General features: G+C 46.5%; 2 protein-coding genes and 1 long non-coding RNA gene across 8 annotated transcripts in view; 1 reads left to right on the top strand and 2 right to left on the bottom strand.

The window, feature by feature from the left end:
- The window catches only part of NR3C2 (nuclear receptor subfamily 3 group C member 2), a 293,715-nt gene extending 278,386 nt beyond the window's left edge, over positions 1-15,329 (top strand). For all 3 annotated transcript variants that reach the window (XM_036311917.1, XM_036311916.1, XM_036311918.1), the window contains one exon: positions 12,649-15,329. In XM_036311917.1, the coding sequence (XP_036167810.1) occupies positions 12,649-12,804 (156 nt within the window). In that variant the 3' untranslated portion in view covers positions 12,805-15,329. The remainder of the gene's footprint in view (positions 1-12,648) is intronic.
- On the bottom strand, positions 408-12,794 carry LOC118657641. The gene is made up of 5 exons (XR_004968063.1): positions 12,684-12,794; positions 11,469-11,641; positions 9,745-9,827; positions 9,063-9,386; positions 408-2,279 (listed from the first exon to the last, which is right to left on the bottom strand). It is a non-coding gene; the product is annotated as an uncharacterized LOC118657641 (long non-coding RNA).
- Positions 15,330-21,849: 6,520 nt separating the features above from the next.
- ARHGAP10 (Rho GTPase activating protein 10) overlaps positions 21,850-22,591 on the bottom strand; it is a 256,451-nt gene continuing 255,709 nt past the window's right edge. For all 4 annotated transcript variants that reach the window (XM_036312231.1, XM_036312230.1, XM_036312234.1 and 1 more), the window contains one exon: positions 21,850-22,565. In XM_036312231.1, the coding sequence (XP_036168124.1) occupies positions 22,477-22,565 (89 nt within the window). In that variant the 3' untranslated portion in view covers positions 21,850-22,476. The remainder of the gene's footprint in view (positions 22,566-22,591) is intronic.

The following is a 22,591-nucleotide window of genomic DNA, read 5'->3' as shown; positions in this document are numbered from 1 at the left end:
GGAGAGCAGCACCTGTGGCAGCCGGTGCGGATGTGGCCATGGACCTTGCAGGGATGGAAGGCAGAAGCCTCAGTGGAGCAGGGTGTCCAATCGAAGGAAACCGGAGACGCGTCCACACACTCAAAAGGAGCCTTAAACCTCAGGTCTAATTTAATACAAAAAGAAATAGTAGCCAAAACCGGTTTGGCTCAGTGGATAGAGCGTCGGCCTGCGGACTGAGGGGTCCCAGGTTTGATTCCGGTCAAGGGCATGTACCTGGGTTGCGGGCACATCCCCAGTGGGAGATGTGCAGGAGGCAGCTGATTGATGTTTCTCTCTCATATATGTTTCTAACTCTCTATCTCTCTCCCTTCCTCTCTGTGAAAAATCAATAAAATATAAAAAAAAAAAAGAGTGAAGAAATTTCTTAAGGGACACAGACATTGTTAAGCAACAGAAAAGAGGAACGTTATTATCAGTGCCATTTTGGACTAGGGCAGATCCTATGAAATGACTGACATTGAAGATGCCAGTTGATCAAGGTCATGGCTAAAGAGAGTAGAAAGTGTATATAGCTTCACACACAGTCGATCATTATTTGCAGATTCTGTATTTTTGAGTTTGCCTACTAGTTAAAATTGTACCTCCAGCCCTGGCCGGTGTTGCTCAAGAGTTAGAGCATGAGCCAACACACACAGGAGGGTCACGGGTTCAATTCCCAGTCAAGGGCATGTACTTGCAGGCTCGATCCCAGGCACCTGTACATGCGGGAGGCTACCAGTCCAATCGATGTGTCTCTCTCTCTCCCCCTCCCTTCCACTCTCTCCCAAAAAACAATGGGAAAAAATCCTCAGGTGAGGACTAACAAAAACATTTAAAATACTTGTAACCCGCACCCCCCAAATCAATACTCTCAGCACTTTCACAGGCATGAGCAGAGTAATAAATTGAGTCATGTTCCCCATGAAGGTCAAGCAAGGTGACATTCTCCCTTCTTGTTTCAGCTCATACTGAAATAAGTGTGCTTTTCATGATCTACTTGGTAACACATTTCTTGCATTTTTGTTAGTGATGTTGCTGTTGAAAATTGTCCCCAAATGTAGTGCTCATACACTGTCTTGTGTTCTTAAGGGCAGGAGGCTGTGATGTGCTTCATGGAGAAAATGAGTGTTCAGTAAGCTTTGTTCAGGCATGCGGTATAGTGCTGTTGAATGTGAGTTCAATGTTAAGGAGTCAGCAGTGTACATTAAATAAGGAGTCTTTAAACAGAAATACACATAAAACAAGGTTAAGTAGAAATCGTTTTATGAAAATGTCTTGATCAGTAGCTCATGGAAACCTAGCTCCATATTTTCCCTAGGAGTGAAGGTTCAGTGTTTGGAATTCACTGTTCCCAATGACTTTATGGACAATGAGAGTCAGCTGTAAATGGGTATGATCTGCAGGGGCTATAGGATCAAAGGGAAATGGCTCCTGAGGGCACAGTCAGAAATGGGAGGCGTAAGTGATGGAAACTCTCCCTTTGAATGACAGATTCTAGAGCCTGTAAGCTAGATAACCTCTTATCTAGCTCAGCCCCTATACAAGGGTTCTCCCGAAAGCATTTCCTAAAGGCTCAGAAAAATGGATAATATTTGGAAAGCCAAATCTAGCTGGTGCCGTATGTCCTGATTCACAGACTTAAATCAGGAGACATCGTACACTTGATTTATATATTTTAATAAACAACCAAAACCTCATTAAATCCATGGCATGCCTTCCAATCCAGGAGCCAGCAGATGTTTTTCCCTAAAAGGCCACGTTGAAAGTACTGTAGGTTTTGTGGGTCCTGTGATCCTTGTCACAACAACGTGGCTCTGCCCTTGTAGTCTGAAAGCAGCCGCCGATAATAGCTAAATGAATGAGCATGGCTGCGTCCCAGTAAAACTATTTCATACAATTTCCACGTCACAAAATATGCTTTTGATTTTTTTTCCTCAACCAATTAAAAGTGCACAAAAACGTTCCTTGGGCCAGATTTGGCCTGCAGGCCATAGATTGCCAACGGATTCATTCAATGGCATCACTGAATCACAGGAGTGAACTAGATCACCTTGGTGTCAGGGCCTTGGATCTGCAGAGGCTGCCCTTGGCCACTGTGGCTTCCCCTGGTTGCTGCGTGTTCCTCTTCTGTTTGAGACTGACATAAGGATTTAACTGCTCAATCTTGATTAAACCTGATATTAGAGTTGGTAACTTAGGAACATGAATTGGTTTAGATTTTTACGTTGCTTGGTGTAGTGTGCTTCTGCAAGAAGGATCTAGGAAATATTGAAAACAAAATTGGGAAAAGTTCATACTTCTATATACAGTAACATGCCAATGCATTTCAAACACAACCCTTTCATTAGAATTCCTTTGTGCAGCCATGTTCTAATTATCCCTTTATCTTGAAACTCTACTTTCTTCTTCTCCATTGTGTCATTTTTCTTTGTGTTTTTCACACATACAATAGACCTTATTCACAAGAAGGCGGAGCTGCAATCTAGAACAAGGCTTGTAATACAAGGAAACTTACACAGAGTAGGAATTAAATAAATTTGAGTACAAAAAAAAAATCAGAAGGGAAATGAACCCATCTTGCTTAGCACAGCATCCCAACAACATATTTTGAAGATTAAATATTCATCACTGACCAGATATCAGTGATTGGTTTTTGAATGTATTATAAAAACGGCAAAGAAGAAATTAAAATGTGACATCTCAGATAAGTAGATGCTAATGGATGGAAATGCCCTTGGTTTTTCATGAGATGTTGAGTAGCGCCCTTGTCTCAACCCAGAACCACTGCCTCAGGCAGTCTCTCTGGAAACAGGTACATTCTGGCCTGCAGTCCTGGCTTTGGCCACACTCACTGGGGTTCCCCTTACCTAGAATTTGTAGGCAGAGCTCACAGCCCAGCCCTGTTGAGTCCAGATGGCCCCTGCCCATGCAGACTGGTCCTTGGCAGAGGAGGGCAGCCTTTTTAAATGGGGCATCAACAAAAGAGTCCCCCCTTCTCGATGGTGACTGTGCTATCCCAGAGCTCCCAAGCATCCTGCTAAGCTTCCCACAGGCTTGTAAAAGCCTCAAATTTCACTGACACACTAGCATAGCTCACCTGTTAAGCTTTGGGCTATGAAATGTCTTTTGGCAAATGTTTGAAAACTAGTCTTCTAGATATTTTTCTGATGGTAACTTCCTTTACCAAATATAATTGACATATAAAGCATGTACATTCAAGGTGTACAACGTCTTGCTTTGATACAATTATATATTGCAATGTGATTACCATCTCTATCACGTCACATAATTATCTTTTCTTTTTGGTGGTGGGAACAAGAAAGATCTAGTCTCTTAGCATCTCTAAAGTTGATAATATAGTACTGTTGTCTGTAAACCTAGGATTTGTTTGCAAGGTTATAACTTCAACATCTCCCCACCCCCCTAACCCCCGGTAACTACCATTTCTGCTGTTCTTATAAGTTTGGCTTTTTTGGTTCCACATATAAGTGATATTTGTCTTTTTCTGTCTGACTTCTCTCACTTACCATAATAACCTTCCAGTCCATCCAAGTTGTTGCAAATGTTCTTTCTCTTGGCTGAGTAGTATTCTACTGATGGACACTTAGGTTGTTTCTGTCTTGGCTACTGTGAATAATGTAATGAACATGGTAGTGCAGATATCTCTTCAATAGCCTGTGTTCATTTCCTTTGGACACAGACCCAAGAGTGGAGTTGCTGGATCATATAGTGCTTCAATCAATTTTTAATATTATTAGGAATCTCTATTTTCCATAATGGCTGAACCAATTTACATTCCCACCAACAGTGCACAAGGATTCTATTTCTCCACATCCTTACCAACACTTATTTCTTATCTTGATGGCAGCCATTCTAACAGGTATGAAGTGATACTACATTGTGGTTTTGACTTGCATTTCCCGGATGATTAGTAATGTTAAGCATCTCTTCATGTACCTGTTGGCCATCTGTATATCTTCTTTGGGAAAATATTCAATTCCTCTATTTTTTAATTGGATTATTTATTAGTGAGATATATGAGTTCATTATATATTTTGAATATTAACCCCTTCACCAATATATAGTTTGCAAATATTTTCTCCCATTCTGTACATTGCCTTTTCATTATTTTATTGTTTCTTTTGCTCATAGAAGCTTTCATTTTAATGTAGTCCTACTAGTTGAATTTGCTTTTGTGCCTTACCTGGCTTTGGTATCAGGGTAATGCTGGCCTCATTTAATGAGTTTTGACGTGTTCCCTTTTCTTCAGTTTTTTGGAAGAGTTTGAAAAGGATTGATGTTAATTATTCTTTAAATATTTAGTAGCATTCACCAGTGGAGTACCTGGTCCTAGGGTTGTGAATATCAATTTGAATCTCCTTATTCATTATTGGTCTGTTCAGATTTTCTGTTTTTTCCTGATTGGGTCTTGGCATGTTGGTATATTTTATTTAATTCTTTATTGTTTAAAGTATTACATAAGTCTCCTTTTTCCCCCATTGACCTCGCCCCAGCTGCCCCAAACCCAGTCTGTGTCCATTGGTTATGCTCATATGCACGCATACAAGTCCTTTAGTTGATCTCGTACCCCCTCACCCCTCGCCTTCCCTCATAGGTTGGACAGTCTGTTCGATGCTTCAATGACTCTGGTTCTATTTTTGCTCATCAGTTTATGTTGTTCATTAGGAATTTATCCATTTCGTATAAGTTATCCAATTTGTTAGCTTCTCACTATTCAGTCTCTTATGATCCTTTGCATTTCTATAGTATCAGTTGTAATGTCTCCTTTTTCATTTCTGATTTTATGTCTTTTTTTTTTCACGGTCTAGCCAAAGATTTGCTTCTTTCTGGTATCTATTTATTTTGTTCCCACTCTGTTCTTATTTCCTTCCTTCTACTAATTCTAGGCTTAATTTGTTGTTCTTTTTCTAGTTCTGAAGGTGTAAAGTTAGGTTGTTTATTTAAGACCTTTCTATTTCTTAATATATGCACTTATCACTATAAAATTCCCTCTCAGAACTGCTTTTGCAGCATCCCATAGGTTTTGGTATGTTGTGTTTTCATTTGTTTTGAGATGGTTTATTTTCCTTTAGATATCTTTGACCAACTGATTGTTCAGAAGTATGTTTAATTTCCACATGTATGTAGATTTTCCAGCTTTCCTCCTGTTGGTTTCTAGTTTCATAGCATTGTGACTGGAAAAGATGTTTTCTGTAGTTTACATCTTTTTTAATTTTTACTAAGACTTGTTTTAGGTCCTATTGTATGTTCTGTCATGGAGCATGTTCTGATGTACTTGAGAAGAATGTGTATTCTGGTCCTGTTGGGTTGGAATGTTCTATGCATATCTGTTAGGTCCATTTGGGCTAATGTATGGTCCAGTGTCTCCTTGTTGATGTGCTGTCTGGATGAAAGTGAGGTATTAAAGTCCCCAACTAATACTATATCGTCTGTTTCTCCCAGCTCTGTTACATATGATTGCTTTGAATTCATTTTCTTGATGAATTGTCCCCTTTACTATTATATACTGACCTTGTCTCTTATTACCATTTTTGGGTTAAAGTTTGTCTGAGTATATTTACCTCACCTTCCATGAATGTCTTGTTCTGTTCCTTCACTTGGAGCCTATGGATGTCCTTAAAGCCGAAGTGAGTCTCTTGTTGGCAACATATGCCTGTAGTTTTGGTTCTTGCTTTTTTTTTTTTTTTAAATCATCCAGCAACTCTGTCTTTCAATTGGTATATTCAATCCATTTAGATTTAGAGATGTTAGTGATATGTAAGGACTTACAAAAGCCATCTTATTGTGTTCTGGTTGTTTTGCATTTGCATTATTTCTTTTCCCTCCATGTAAGCCTGTCTTTGTAAGTTGTTGTCTTTCCGTAGTGGTATGCTCTGTTTCCGTTTTCTTTATCTTCTGTGCATCTACTCTAGGTTTTGGCTTTGTGGTTACATAAGACATCTCATGGGTTAAACTTAAGCTGAGAGCAATTTAAGTTCAATCATCTATAAAAGCTTTACCCTTTTACATCTTTGATGTCATTATTTACCTCTTTATATTGTGTTTAGCAAATTATAGTAGCTGTGACTATTTTTAATGCTCTTTTTCTTTGAAATCTGTATTGTAGTTAAGTGAGTAACACACAACATATTACAGAATTTGGAGTTTCTATTTACCTTTACCAGTGTGTTGCATACTTTCATATGTTTCCATGTCACTGATTGGCATCTGTGCATTTCAGCTTGAATGTCTTGAAAGGCAGGTCTAGTGATGATGAATTGTCTCAGCTTTTGTTTTTCTAGGAAGGTTATTTCTCTTTGATAGCTGAAGGATAATTTTGCCGGATACAGTATATTTGCTGGCATTTTTTCTTTCAACACTTGGACTATCTAACTCCACTCTCTCCTGGTCTGCAGGGTTTCTGCCGAGTTCCAATGATAACTCCACTGGGATTCCTTTGTAGGTTATAATATTTTTTCCCCAGGTTCCTTTTAGGGTTCTTTCATCTTAAATTTTGACAGTTTCATTACAATATATTTTGGACAAGCTTTCTGTGCATTTATATAATAGGGTGTTCAGTTGGGTTAGTTCTTTCTAGAAGACAAAGGGATATATTCTATTCCTTGTTGTTTTGATGAAATCCCACAGGCTATGTAGGCTTTCTTCACTCTTTTTATTATCTTTTCTTTGTTCTCCTCTAGTAGGTTAATTCACAATTCCTGTCCTCTAACTCACTTATTCTGTGCTCTACCCTTCTATATATGCTATAGCATATATATATTTTTCCATTTCATTGAATTGTCTTTGAGCTTTCTTGTAGTTCCTTGAGTTTCTTCAAAACAGGGATTTTGAATTCTTTATCAGCAAGATCACAAAATGCTGTGCCTTTGAACTGAGATGGTAGAGGATTATTATCTTTCAGTGGTGAGATTTCCTTGGTTTTGAATGATGTTTGTAGTTTTGCATTGCTGCTTTCTCATTGGAAGTAGCAGACACCGCCTTGAATATTGTATTCATTGGTGCTGGTGTAGGGGGGGTTCTGCCTTTGTATGTTACTCTGGTCTTGCTCCCTCTTGTGGCCTAATTCTTAAGCTTTTATGCCTCTGGTTCTTACCACTCACCAGACTGCTGGCAAGAAACCTCTTTTGTTTCTATAGGTGGTGCTATAGCTCAAGTTTGTGGTTTCTCTCTTGCCCATAGACCCTGGCCAGTTTTCTGCGGGCCCTCCCTACTGGATCTTGTTCTTGCCTCCACACTTAGAAGTGGACACAGAGTGGGGGGAAGTGTGGACTTAAAGCATCAGGTGCGCCCCGAGGTTCCTCGGTAGACTTTCTGCTGAGCAGTCAGTCAGCAGGAGCCTTGGCCCTGTAATGCCTTTCGATGCTTCTTTCCCAGTCTCCTTCCTCCTCCTGGTCATGGAGTTCCCGCCTCAGAGAAAGTGGCTTCTCCAGCGCTCCACTGGGCAGCTATGGGAGGTGCCGCCACCACTGATAGTTCATCTAGTGCATTGTGGCTGGGGGTTTGCTGGTAAAGTTCTTGCTGTCTCTGCTGCATTTAAATTCCTTTGGTTTTTGCTCTGAGGGCATACTGGCATTTCCCCTGGGGAAGGGTAGATAGACCTCTGCAGTTCCTTTCTTGTAGTTCCTTGAGTTTCTTCAAAACAGGGATTTTGAAGTTTCTCTCTTGGGTGTCTGCCCAAGCCAGACTCTCCAAGTTCGCTGCTCTGCTGGGTGCACAGGTGGCAGGACGCTTCCGTGTCCTGGGTATAGTGCTGGATCCCATGGCTGTTTGTTGAATTGTGGGGGACAAACAGGGTGAACCATCTTATGCCACTGTCACTCCTGATGGTATCTTTTGATCCTTTTTTACTTGGTCACATCTGGGAGGCCTTCAGCTCCTAAGCACAGCCTCCAGGAGCATAGAGCAGGATGAGCTGGGTTTGCAAAGGGATCCACAAGTGAAGGGTGGCATCACCATGTTACTATCGTGTCTTATTGAGGCAGCACCAGCCAGACTGAAGCAGGTTAACTCGCCTGTGCTGCGTGGAGGTCGGGGGTTTTGAATGAAGCCCTGGCTCCTTTATAATCACTGCAGGACACTTTCCAGTGTTCACACCTATCATGGTATGGGAACACCTGGAATATGTAACTACTGACCATTTGAGTCGAAGTTCTGTATCTGCCCCTAACCCCATCTTATAGCTGCCTAAAATTCTGATCTTTGAAAACAAAGCTTCAAACCTCCCCCCAAGGCTTATTTCAAGCAAAAAAAGCTTGATCCTAATCAGCTGAAAGCTTGAGTCAGCAGATAACTTGGGAGACGGGAGCACACTATTGAAAACAGGTGGGACCTGCTTCATGGAGGCAGTTATCCGCCAGGTGCTCGTCCCCGCCGAGTGGTTCTGTAACCTTAGAGCAGCAGCGCCAGGCCCACCTGTAGGCACCAAGGGCCCTCGGTCTCACTCTGACCTTGCCGGCTCATCTGCCTGTGGCAGCTGTGGCCCAGCGGACGGAGAAATGCTGAGCATCGAGCTAAACTTCTGTGATCCCAGCAGATGCATTTTGTACAGACTAAAAAGTCACTGCACAAGACTTTCTCTTTTTCCTAATAATGCAGGATTCTTAATACTGATTATAATTAGGGTTCTTGCCTCTCCATCTAGGCTGGTGTCACCAGGAAAGGCCAGTGGGAATCAATAACGAGATGGCTGGCCTGTTTGTCTCACTGCAATTAAGGCATTCGTGCTGACAGGCGGCAGGGCAGAGCTTTTGTCCTTGCAGCCGTGACGTTCCTTGGACCCCAGTCCCTCTAACTGCAGGGGTGGGGTGCATACAACCTTACATTAAAACCCAACATAAACAAGTCGAAGGGCATTGGACTGACGGGAAAAGATGGAAGGGGGTAGCTTCATAGATCGAGTTCTGCATTCTTTACTCAGACTGCTAAAATGAAGATGCCCAATTACATTAGCCAGGTTTTGTTTTTGTTCATTGATTAAGACCAGCAACAGGCTGCTCTGAAAAAAAATACTGGGAACTTACAGTCAGAGAAAGGCAGGAGTCAGAGCTAGCAGGAGGGCCTCTCCCGGGTGCTATGTGGCTGCATCAGTACTTCCTGTCTTCAAGGAGCTTGCAGGCCACTTGAGGAGCTGCAAATGTGCAAAGTTACACCAGTAGGAGGTGGAAACCACAGGATAGAAGAGGAGGGGTGTCACCTGGCTCTAATGTCAAGGAAATCACAAAGACAAAACATGGCATCTGTGAGTTCAGAGGAGAGCAAGGGTCCTCAGGCCAAGGTTCCAGGTCTCCGGGGGTGGGAGGTGACTGCAGGGAGTGGGGTTCCGTGAAAGGAAGAGCCTGGGAAACCTGCAGAAAAAGCCAAAACTCCTATCATTTGAAGAGACACTTTGGAAAAATCATTCCATGCTAGTTGAGTGTCCAAGAAAACTTCTGGACTATCCCTGCAGGGCTGTGTGTGCCATGGACCTGGAGTGATTCAATTCTAAAGGCTTGGGAGAAGTCTGGCTTTCCCCCCACGACACACACCAGACTGGGCGAGGCCCGAGGCGCCCTGCTCTGCCCTGGTGGTTTGGGGTGTAAGTAGAAACTCCCTGTGGTGGTTTAGTGACGCACAGCCACCTTGCAGGGTCTGACGACAGCCTGGCCTCACTCTGCCAACTCTCTGATCCTGGGAGAGTGTGCAGGGATGACATGTGCATTGTACCTGTTTGGTTTTCTGGCTCCTCTGGGCAGGGGCCCACCTGCTGTGTTCCTCTGCATGCGCCACTCATTGCTCCAGGGTGATACCTAGAAGACAGCATGGAGGTTAGACACTGTGCCTGCCGTGACACAGCAGTTTGGTGCACAGACAGCGTCCATTCTGGCTGGTCAATGTCCCTGCCACCCAGTTCTCAGGGCCTAGTTCCCCCTCCTCACGCTCTGACCTCCTGCAGCCACACCTTCCAGGAGGGCTGGAGACCTTGTACTGCAGCACCACCAGCCCGAGCATCTGCAGAGGGTCAGGAATGTTCTCACCCAGTGACTGGGAGCACATGCCTTTGTCACAGGTGATGCCTAACCTGCAAAGGTCTTCAGCCTTGTCCCAGGGCCCGGTGGTCATCCAAAGCAGCCACCCTGAGAGTGTGTGGGTGACAGGGCCTGATGCCTCACCTGGAGCTGCCCAGGCCGCCCCTCCCGCTGCACTCGCTGAACAGAGGTGGGCAGGAATGGCAGCCCGGGCTCAGGTGCATGGTTAGGGAGCAGTGACCGGGCCCTTGTCCCCAGCCAACCTGCAAGGAAACACAGCCAGCCTCAGGCCTGTCCCTTCTGGGTTCCTCAGCATCTCCTAGGTGATGCTCGGTGCTGGGAATACAGGTGTCACAGTCAGGGACAGAGGTGCTGAGAGGCGGGGCCCTGTCCCCATTCGCAGTCACAGGGGCGCTATGCACACTGCCTCGTGGTGAGACTGATTGATTCTGCCTGCATCTCTGTTTGTGTGTGTGAGCGGCACTGCTCTCGCCGGTTTCAGGTGTCAGTAGGTCTGCGCAGAGCTTCCCCTGTTCCAAACCCCCGAGGGACCCCCCCACTGAAAGGAGTGGCACCATGTGGGGAGAGTGAGGCCACGGGTGGCTTTTAGCTCGCACAACCACTGGCCCGCCATCCAGTTAGGAAACCCGCCATCCCGATTCTAGTTTAAGAATCTTTTTTCTGGAAAAGCAGAAAACAAAGCCCTCCTGCCCTTCACTTCATAGAAGGGGGACCCAGTTCCATAAAGATGACTCAGCAGGTTTGGTAAACTGTCCATAGAGGAAAATGATGGAAGGAGCTTGGGACCAGTAGGAGGGCAGCATGAAAGAGGCTCCGCCCTAGCAGGGCATCCTGGCCTTGTGACTGAGAGTAGGCACCCTAGAAAGCAGGTGCTCTCCTCACCCTCATTTTACACATCTGGAAACTGGCACCACATCCACAAAGCCAGCACGTGCGTGAACTTGCCCTGAGCGGACGGGGATGGAGGCTGGTGCTGTTTCCCAGCTTCTCTGGCCTCCACGCCCAGTGGCTGCAGAACACGTACCCCATGTCACAGTGTTTGGAACCTGCCTAGGGAACAGCACTCTGCAGCCACCAACAGAGCCGGTATCTTTCCGAATGCGATTTTCTTGATTTCTGGTTTGTAATGAAGGCCTTTGCCACACAGTTATTTACTATCCCACGCAATGAAAGCTCGCCATTCGAGTTTAAAAAAACCTGAGGGAAAATGACAGATGTGTTTTCATAAGAATCGTTTTTCTGACGGATTATTATTGCTTGCTTTACCACAGAGGGAAATGACCAAAAGTCTAGGCAACTAAAAAAATCAGAATGTGTATATTGTGATGTGAAATGATATTCCTAGTAAATAGAAGAGCAACCAAGAATGCTGTACTGCACTTGTGGTTATTGTCTCCTTACCTCACAACAGTGGTTCAGATCCAGGAGGCTGAGAAGGTCCTTGGGTGACAGAGGAGGGAAAGGCTGGATGGGCGAGGGGACTCAGAGTTGTCCTTGATGCTTTTACTGCAGTGGAGCATGGATGACAGTGGACGGCTGCATGGAGATGCAGTAGATGCCCTCACACTGCACAGCTGTGAGAAAGAGAGAAATCCTCCATTTGTGACAATATGGACGGACAGTGAAGGCAGGCATTATACTAAGTGAGATAATCCAGAGGGAGAAAGACAAATATTCTCACTTTCCTGTAGAATCTAAAAAAGCCAAACGCATAGAAACAGAGTAGGACAGTGGTTACCAGGGGCTGGGGGAAATGTTGGTCAAAGCGGACAAATTTCTAGTCATCAGAGGAGTACGTTCTGGGGATCTAATGTACAGCATGGTGATTATAGCTAATCATACAGTATATCTTAAGTACTTGCACCACAAAAGAAATGGTAATTATGTGACATGATGCAGGTGTTAGCTAATCATTTTGCAATATATAAGTGTATCACATCAACCCATGGTACAGCTTAAACTTATATAATGTTCTATGCCAAGTATAACACTGCAGATCTCAAAAGCTGGGGGGAAATGAAAAAAGTAACTGAGAAGTCTGAGTCTGCCACCAGCTAAGGGCCAAAAGCCTGAAGGAGGGAGGCCCGGAGGTGGAAGGATGAGAGGAGCTCTGCCTTGTCCCTCCCTCACTGTCCCGGGCACCTGCCCCTCCAACCCCAGCCCACCTTACAGTCTTGGGATGGCCCATCACCCAAGGATACATGCTCATGCTCGCCCCACCCAATTCACACGTAAGAATCTGAGGACAGCAATTCAGTGACTATGAACTTGGTTCCACTATGAACTTGGTTACTGACCCTGTTACCACTGATACATTTAATCCTGAGCAGTTACACAGCTCTTGGCTGAATTTGTTTTGCATGAAGGCATAGTATGTGCCCGGTGACATGAGCACCCTCCTTCCTCCCCCAGGGCAGGTGACTTACTAAATTCATCAGGCAGCATCACAGACAGGATTTCCTGGCTGGATTTCTGAACGTTGCTCTGAGAATTTACACAAGTTGTAAATGCAGAGCGCGCTGCAGGGACAGGGATGGAAATCTGACCTCTGTGTCACGTCCCCTCTCTGTCTGTGTTGCAGCTGGTGAGTGACTTGTTGGAATTTTGCTTCTATACCTTCCGAGAGTCCCAGGCCCTGAAGGTGGAGTTCCCCGCGATGCTGGTGGAGATCATCAGCGACCAGTTGCCGAAGGTGGAATCCGGGAACGCCAAGCCGCTTTACTTTCACAGGAAGTGACGGACTCATCGTAGCGGAAGAACTTTGCCTTAAGTTCCCCTGTGTTGTTCCACACCCACGAAAGACCCAAGAAATCATATTTTTAGCAGGTGATGGTTGAGTCACACTCGTTCAGCAGTTTCTGGAGTTTAAGGTCATGTTAAGGGTTTGGGGCCGGGTTAGAAGTTAGACGTGGATTTGGCAAGACCCGAACAGTCTAAACTCTAAAGGACTCTCCCCTCTCCAGTCCCCAGCGCTTAGAAACACGTTCCTCTGGATGAAAAGCCATATCTAGTCAATAACTCTGATTTTGATACTTTAACAGATGGAAGTTTTAACTATGCCATGTAGTTTCTGGTCTCAGCCGCTTGTTTTAAAAGGGTTCAAGGACTAATGAACTTTTTAAAGCTTACCCTTGGTTTGCACATAAAACGTATAGGCTATATGGGGCATTAATATTCTTTTGTTATTTAAAAAAACAACAAAAAAAGAAAAAACCTATACAGACTCCCATTGTGTAATAACAGAGCACGCGGCGTGGGAGAGCGCCCCCCTCTGGCTCGCACTCGCCCATGTTCCTCCGCATCACTGGCGTTCCTCCCCCTTCAGCGTCCATTGGTTAATTAGAATGGATAAGATGTTAAAAACAAATGCCTCGGTTTCAATTTCTAGTATCTATTGTGTTGGCTTTACAGATAATTTTTTGCAGTCTTTTGCTGTGCTGTACATTACTGTATGTATAAATTGTGAGGGACTGAGTTATATATGGTATAAGGAACTTTTGTAAATGAGAAAAAAAAGATACAAAAAAAACTTCAATGGTTAATAGGAAGAATGGGAAAGTATTTTTGAAAGAATTCTATTTTGCTGGAGACTATTTAAGTACTATCTTTGTCTAAACAAGGTAAAAATTTCTTTTTGTAAAGTGAGATGATGCTCTGCATGCCTAATGAACCGTTTACAGTGTATTTAAGAAAGGGAGAGCTGTGCCTTTTTTAGCTTCACATCTGATTTACCATTTCCCAGTCTGTTGTAAATAGCCACACTGAGACCTCTTCGGTTGTCCTTAAGCCTTTCTACTTTGTCTGCCTTTGTTTTGTCTTTGGTCTCCCGCCGGGTGCTCGTGGGACGTGAGCATGTTTTCCGGCAACGGGCTGTGGTGTCCAGAGGGCCTTGAAGGCGTCACCTGAGGACACACGTGGGAGCCGGTCCAGAGCGCGGCTTTAGCACCGCCGCCCCCGTTCCTCAGTCCTCAGGCAGCAGAACCAGCCGCAGGCGAGGAGAGCCCATGGAAACGCAAGGGCTCAGCGAGCATAGTCCCATCCCATTTTAGAGAAATGCATCTTCTCCCGTGGGGATGAGAATCCCATGCACTCGCTACACCTGTGAAAGGTGACATGTTCACATCTGGTCTTTGGAAGGGGGCTCGCACTCCTGGCACCGGTCATGGGAACACGCAGGTTTTGCAGGACACACTGAGAAGATGCACGCGGGCACGGTCAGAGCAGCGTGGAGACCGCAACATCATTAGAGAGTTTTTAGATTTTTAAAAGGTAGGTTTTAACAATAAATTTTATACATAAACAGTTTTGGGGGGGAAACTACAGATCATATAAGCAAGACAGTGGCACTAAAATTTGTAATTCATTCATCTGTTTGGCACTAATGCAGTTTACGGCTTTTCTCTTGCCCCAAATCACAAACATCTCTCTTTGGGGACGCTTAGCAATATGATTGCACTAAATAAGCTACTTTGAACAGAGGCCAAATCAATCTTTAAAAGTGATGATAATCATCAGGTACTCAGTGAAATCACATTATTTTCCAAAACCTACAAGCGGTAGCTGGAGAGGCCCACGGCCAGGAGAAGGCAGCGTCGGATCCACACTTTTCTCCAGGGTGCACTGTGCAGGCAGCATTACCTTGTCTTTCCAAAGACACCGGCCTTATGCAAGGGGAAGCCTGTGAAAGTGCTCTCGGAGGGAGTTTTTCTTAGTAACTTGCAATTTCGGGAATTTAATTTATAGGCAGATCTTTAAATACAGCCAACTTACTTACCTGCACAGCAATATGAACGCCACACTTGGAAGAGGATAGATGCACAGCATGCAGACTGGGAGTTTCTAGAAAAGAAACGGCTTCGGAGAGCAGCTTTCAGCTCAGACTTACTTTTTACGCAGTCAGAATTTCGACGTAACCAGGTTTGGGATGGAGGTGGTCTGCATCGGCTTCTCGTATGAATGGTGGTCCTGGCTGTTTGTGTGTCTCCGGGTAACTTTGCTTGGTTCAACAGCAAAGCCATATTCTAAATTCACTGCTGAATGCCTGTCCCGATCCAAATGGTCTGTCTGCTCTTATTTTTGTACCATATTGCTCTTAAGAATCTCAGTTTGGTACAATTCATAATTCACCAGAACTTCTTCATATAATTAAAAAGAAAACACACTAAATTAGTTTAAAATGAAGCAATTTATATCTTTATGCAAAACCATATGTCTGTCTTTGCAAAGGACTGTAAGCAGATTACAATAAATCCTTTACTTTAATCACCTGTTGTTGGGAAACAGTTCATTTGAATGTCTATAGGAACACCTGGATTTTGTGTCCTCCTCAACCTTGATTACATGTGCTGCTGCCTACATCTAAGATGGAGTATCAGGTTTTTGGGTTTTACCCACCATGTTAGAGACCTGTGTTAGCCACATGTTAATTATACTCTTTGGGAACTGGTTAGATGCCTTGTTTCTTAATATTTGGCCCACTAAAATACCCTATAAAAGTATGGTAACTGCTAGCCACTGTATCCGCACATTGCCTCGTTTATCTTGACAACTACATGAAAGCCTGTTCATTCTAGAGACTCACATGAATAGACCAGATGCCCCATCTGACTCAGATGTCTTCCTCCAGTCGTCCTGGACTGTCAAGAGACTCAGGTCCCCACCAGCCACGATGTTTCTCACACTCCTTACAGACTCCCTCAGTTCTGCTCATTAATATGAAGCACAAAAGAGCAGTAAGCAATTACCAGCTCCTTTTAAAACTAGAAAACATTTTCTTCCCCACAAGATAAATTCAAGCATAGCCACGCACGGCTTAATGATGGAGGTATGTCTGAGAACTGCATAGTCATGCAGTGTCATTATTGTGGGGACATAGTAGCACTCACACAGACCTAGACGCTGTAGCCTACTACACACCCAGCCTATCGCTCCTGGGCTAAAACCTGTACAGCATGTTACTGTACTGAATCTATGGATAGCTGCAGCTCAGTGTGAAGTATTTGTGTATCTAAACATAGAAAGGGTGCGGTAAAAATACCGTCGAAAAGTTGAAGAAAATATTATATTCATACAGGCCACTTACCATGAATGGAGCTTGCAGGACTGGATGATGCTCTGGGCGAGTCAGTGCGTGGGTGGTGAGGGAATGGGAAGGTCTGTGACGTTACTGTATATGCTGTAGATTTTATAAACGCTGTGCACTGAAGTTACACTAGCTTTATAAAGCCTGAGGTTAAATCAAGCATAAGAGAAAATGGTGCAATCAAGAGAGAACAGTAAACCCGAGATAGTAACAGCATGCTGTTTCACAGCAAACAATTTATACGTAGAAAGAGTACACTCTACAATAATGATAAAAATTAAAGTATAGTAAATGCATCAACTGGTAAGAAAGACATTTATTGTCAAGTAGTATGTACTGTACATAACCACCAGTGCTGCTCTGTTACACTGCTGACAAGTTTGTGTACACCAGCATCACCACAAGCAAGTGAATAATGCATTACACAATAATGTTACCATGGCTACGATGTCACTGGTGGTAGGAATTTTTCAGCTCCATTATAATTGTAGAAACCATGGTCATTTATGTGGTCTGCCATTGACCGAGAGGTCATGTAACTGGTCATCGTTCAAATCATTTGCTTTGGGAAAAAGATTAGACTATTTGAGAGTTAAATAAATTCAACTTCACTTAAACACAGTAGATATTTTTCTGTAACACCTCACAATCATTAAACACAACAGTAGAAAAAATTCATTTAAAAGACTAAAGTATATACAAACTTGTAAAATATAATTGAAGATAATTTTATATATTAAAATTTATGGAACTTGACATATTAAGGAGTAGGGCTTTTCACAGAGAACTCATAACTTTAAACAAAAGCCATCTTAGGCTGTAAGCCCACCAAGGCTAGCAAGAGGCCACACCAGTTGGCACCCTTGAAAAGAGTGGGTGCCCTTTCTGAATAAAGCAGGCTCAGTCTTAGGTGAAGTATGACCATATTTCTAAGAATTTCTAAGAGTGCTCTCAGGCCCAGAGAATCCAGCTGCACATCTAGGAATCAGCTAAGAACTAAGACTGCCCCTGTGACAGCCACCACTGTGGGCCAGAGCAGCGGGAATCTGCATCACGATGCATATGTAGTTAGGGGCTGGTTTGCTCTCCTATGTTGAATACCCCTCAGGCAAGTAGACAACAGTGTCCTTTTATGTTAAAGTCAGGTCTAACATACTTCTTGATAAACCACAAGTGTACACAGACCAAAAGGACTTCATTATAAGTATCTCTGACAATTTAATTTCAAGTCATCCAATTGCCAATGCTGCATTTTTCTTGGAAATAAAACAGTGGCTTCCCAAACTGGATAAGAGGAGATTAAGATATGATCTGAATGATCAGCATGGATCAAGATTGTACCGGATGCAAAGTAAACCATGGGGCAGAGTAGCAGGTAGATAGCTGCAAACCCCCCACCCCCCCCCTCAACACACACACACACACACACACACACACACACACACACACACGAATAATTAGTGGTTTACATCAGTCACCATGGATGATTTCTCATGACTTTGAGTCAGCCAGGAGGGTTCTGCTGATGTGGGCCAGGCGGGGCTGAGTCAGGCTCATTTATGGACCTTGGGCAGCCAGCCTCTCCTGTGGGTCTAGGACGGGTTTGCTCCATGTGACGGCCTCATCCTCCAGTGGGCTAGCCTGTGTGTATTTTCATGGTGGAAGAAAGGCTCTAAGAAAGACAAGGGAAGGTCTAACAATTTTCAAGCCTTGGATGGCATCAAGTTTGCTCCAGTCTCACTGGCCAAAGCAAGTGACCAGGCCAAGCTTAGAGTCTGCATGGGAGGGCCCCACAAAAAGGGCCTGGGCAAGGGAGGAGTGAAATTGGGGTCATTAAATCCATCTGCCACTAGCAATTACTCAGATATTTTCTTCATAGGATTTATGTTGCCAAAACAGTGGTTCCCAAGTTTTCATGGTTTAACAAACCCATTTCTTTGGATCTCTATGCCCTGGGCCCGCCTGTCCAGAGAGATCATGGCTCCCTCATGACTGTGAAAACGCGTGACTAGATCAGGCCACGTTCCTCCCACTCTGCTTGCTTCGCCTACAGTGTTTCTTCCGAGGCTAAACCCTCTGAGGAAGGAGAAATCCATACATTGACTCATGGCGTTGAGCTGCCCCCATGCCTCTACTGCCCGAGTCCAAAGTGCAGGTGTCCTGTTTGGGGCAAAAGCAGAAGTCTGCCCTCCAGTCGAGTTGATCTTCTGATAGGAAAGAATTCTCCAAGGTCTTCTTCCAACCAGGAGACTGAGATATTTTTAGCCAAGCACGAAAGCACTGGGACAATGGGCCAGCTTACCTCGTGGGGTAGCAACAAATGACCGCCCAGGCCGGTCAAGGGGAAAAGAGTGACAAGCCTCTGAGAAGACAAACACAGGAACAGGACAGCCACTTGAGGAGGCTCTCCTGGAATAGCATCCTCCTACGGGGGTGGGGAGGTGAGGGAGAGAAAGTCATGTGGCTGAGAAAGGTTTAGAAAGTCATGGGAAACATCTGGCTGAGGAAGGGCTGACCATGGTTGCCTTTGGACTTGAGGGGAGAACCAGGAAGAAGATGAGAAGGCGCCCAGCACTAAGGTGAATGGGGAGCCCAGGAAAGGCCAAAACTCTGCTGGGCAGAGGAAAAGAGCAGGGAATGGCCATTGGAGAAGGGACACTGGAGAGAAGCGGGGAGGGGAGAAGAAAGGGGACCGACTAACCCGCACCAGCACTGCACCCGCCTCCTCCCATCTTCTCCACGTACTAACCGTACGTCCCGCCATGCACCCTCCAGGCACTTGCACGCGTCACCATTTGCCATAGCATCTCAATGAGGCGGGTGCTACTCTCTCCATTTCACAGAGGGAACCGAAGCCTAAAGAGCCCGAGTTAACATGCCCAAGGTCAGCAAGGCATTGGGGGAAAAGGACTTCAAAACCAGCTGTTTTTAACTCAAATCATGCTTTGAGCCACTGTGTGAGCTCCCCCGGGCTGCTGGGACAAGCACCACGAGCTGAGTTGACTGAAACAACGGAAAAGTGTTGTCTCACGGGTCACAGTTCTGGAGGCGGGAAGTCCGAGCTCCGGGCGCCAGCCGGAAGGGTCGTGGGGAAGGGCCTGCCCCGGGCCTCTCTCTGTGGCTTGCAGATGCCATCTTCTCCCTGTGCCTCCTCACACGGTCTTCCCTCGGCACGTGTCTCTCAGCAGCTAAGTGATACTGAGACATTGAAGGACACCGGTCAAATTGGATTAGCGCCCAACCCCATGGACCTCACCTTAACTAACTACACCTGCAATAACCCTATCTCCGAATAAGGTCACATTCTGAGGTACTGGGGTCAGGCCTTCCACATACGAATTTTGGGTGGGGTGGAGTTACAATTCAACCAGTAACCACCATTATCCCCTACTGGGCTCCTGGAGCAAAATGGTGCAGCAGAAGGAACAGGTGAGCAGCCCAGTGAAGCGGACGCAGCTCTTCGCCCTGGAGTGCCTCCCTTTTCTCATCAGTAAGACAGGATCCTTCCCGGCTCCACAGTCACTGTGAGGAAAAAATGAGTTAGACATCGGTCACTGGCGCAGACGATCCGCTGCTTTCCCCACCTCCACCCTCAACTGCAGACGTTTCCGCCACGACAAGGAAGGGGGTGCAGCCCGCACAGGCCTGTTCTCACATGGCATCTCCTTCACAGGCGCAGAGACCACCAGGCAGACCCTTGGGTGACACCATCAGATGCGGGCCCACTGCCCCACTGCAAACAGGGGCCGTATCCGGGTGCCCTCTGAATGAGCACAGCTGCAGACCCCTCAGCCGCTGCAGCTGGTGCTGAACCAGGGGTGGGGGGCGGGGCCTGCGCCCTGAGTGAGGCAGGGCCATTGCCCAGACAACCTTCTGCAGATGCTTGGGATTAGCCACACCCAGGCAGCAAACACAGAGAACAATGCACCCCATTTTTCTTCTGGAGAAATGAAGGTGATCTGCCAAATGTAAGAGAACACCTCGTGATGCTGTTAGCAAATCTACTCTGGGCCTGGCCTAGGGGAGGCTGCCCACCTGAATTCCCCGGCAAGCCTGGCACAGTGCCTGTTCGCAGAGAAAAACACCCCTGGCGCTACCCTGCTCTTCACCAGGTACCCCAAGAAGGGTCTGCAGGGTGTGAGGCTGTGGGACCCTTGCAGCTGGCCCCTGCCAGGGCCTTGCTGCTCCCACACTGCCCCCCTACAGAGCACGATTGGTCCTGACAAAGAGGCAGGTGACAGAGTGCCAGCAGTTCCGTTAGCTGAGCACAGACTATGTCCCTGGCATGCTGTATTCGGTCATTTCCACCCCAGCTATCATTTTTTAGGAGGCAGGAACAGAACTACAGAGTTGATTTAATTTGCCCCAAACCACACAAGTAGCCAGACTTAGTGGCAATTTCCTCGACCAGGTAAGTGGTGGGATATACCCTTTAGGGGGATAACAGCAATTTTGGGGTAACAGCATGCTGGGTACACCTCAGTGTGGATGATGGAAATCTCTCAAGCAAACACACAAATCAAGTCCAGGTATGGTGGGTCTTATTTTTCAGTGCCCCATGGGGACCCACCAATTAGGAATACTGCCTGGAAATCACTCACAGTGCCCACCTGAGCCCACACACCGGCCCATCGGCTTCCATTCTTCCACAGAGAGGCTTCTTAAAGCAGCAGTCGCCAACCTTTCAGACCACCAGACCACAGGTTGGCGACCGCTGTTTTAAGTGGGGCACACCATAATCTCTTTTCATCAGCCAAGTGCCCCTTCTATACCATAAGCGCAGGAAATGACAACTCAGTAAGCAGAACACGAGGGGTGTGGCACCCGCACCCCCTGGCCAAGCTGGCCCACACCCCGGCTGGCTGCTGTCCTGTGGCCTGGGCGCCTTGGCAGCCCCAGTCGTCTCCACTGAGCCCACAGTTCCGTGTTTTAAGTTACGCTACACCAACACTGCTTATTTTTAGGTGTAACAGTGTAATTTTTCAACAGGCCCACTGCCACACACACCTGACCCCAAACTCGACACCCACCTGGTCCAGGGGAGGCACTTCAAACCTGAGGACCAGCAAGCTCTTGAATCGTCATCTAGGCAGAGGCGACCACGCGTTCTTCCTGTGACAGTCTCTGGAGAGAGGTCTGCCATCACCTCCTGTGGGGACAGAAACACACGGAGGCCGGAGCAGGCTCAGGCCCCTGAGACCCGGGACAAAGGGGTAGCCTTTGCCCTGAGGGGCTGGGTCAGCCTGTGCTTGGGAGTGGGAGGCTAAGAACAAGGAGGGAGCGTCACAGCAGGGCTTGCCCACAGGTAGGGGGCCATCACGTGCAGGGTCGCCACGAGGCTCCTCCAGGAAAGGTCTGAATGCCCGACCTGCTGCTGCAAAACCCAGCCTAATCCAGAGACTTAGTGCCTAGAAAACAGAAAGCAGAGCTGTACAGCCCAGGTCAAGGGTCGCGCAGGCCCTGGGGAAAGGCTGTTCTGGAGGCTGGAGAAAGCCCTCCCGGACCTCACACATCAGAGAGGCGCTGCCCCCAGGAACGCCGCCCGGCATATAAGCAAGGCTCCTCCTCCATGTCGCCTTCCTGCGAGCTAGCGAGTGCCAGGTCAGCAGGAAGTGCATTTCCGTCACTGGCTGGCAAATCATAAAACATCACAGGGGGAACACACTCCAGCATCCTCCCCACATTATGACACACACCAAATAGGAAATTACATTTTATTTCATTTACAGAGGCCTTGGAGCAAAAGGGTGGTGTCGGGGAAACAGCACACGGGTGAGCACCACCAAGGAGAAGCCTGTTATAAATACGCGGGTGCTCTCAGCGTAGCATGAGTGTCGGGTCCAAGGGGCCCGTCCAGGGAGGAGCACCTGCCCGCTGGGTTTAGAACAAGTCACTGCCCTGACCCCCGGCAGCAGCGCCTCCACACGCCCACCGGAGCCAGGAGGCCTCTTGCAAACACCACCATGAGGACAGTTCCCTATAAAACCTCAGCAGCAGGGTGGGGAGGTGTCTGGCGGGGTGGTGGCCAGTGGGGGAGGTGGGGCTGGCAGGTGGCCGCCACCCTCCCTCCTGCTCTCTGGATAATTAACAATCACATGTCTGAGGCTTGACAAGTGAAAAGTCCATCCCGACACTGTTCTCCTGCTCCACAGACCTACACAGTTCTCTGCGGTGTGTCCCTCTCCCCACCTCTAGCAGTGTGTCCCCCTCCACACCCCCGGAGTGCCCGTCGTGATCTGGAATTCCCGTGTGTCCGGTGGCTGTGGCTTCGCTGCCCCAGGCAGGGCCTTGGGTGCCGGGGTCCGTGGGGCCCTCACAGGACGGGCGCTAGAGCAGCTTGACGTAATTCTGTGGAATCAGCCCCCTCTTGCCATTCAGAGTCCCTTCTAGCCAGCCAGGTTCCCTCGAGGTTTGTACTGAAAGGGAAGAGAAATCACTTTTT

The sequence above is a fragment of the Myotis myotis genome, unplaced genomic scaffold (assembly GCF_014108235.1).
Source record: "Myotis myotis isolate mMyoMyo1 unplaced genomic scaffold, mMyoMyo1.p scaffold_m19_p_6, whole genome shotgun sequence".
NCBI classification, from domain to species: Eukaryota; Metazoa; Chordata; class Mammalia; order Chiroptera; family Vespertilionidae; genus Myotis; species Myotis myotis.
The sequence above is the reverse complement of the archived record's forward strand: the minus strand, read 5'-3'. Positions and strand labels throughout refer to the sequence as shown.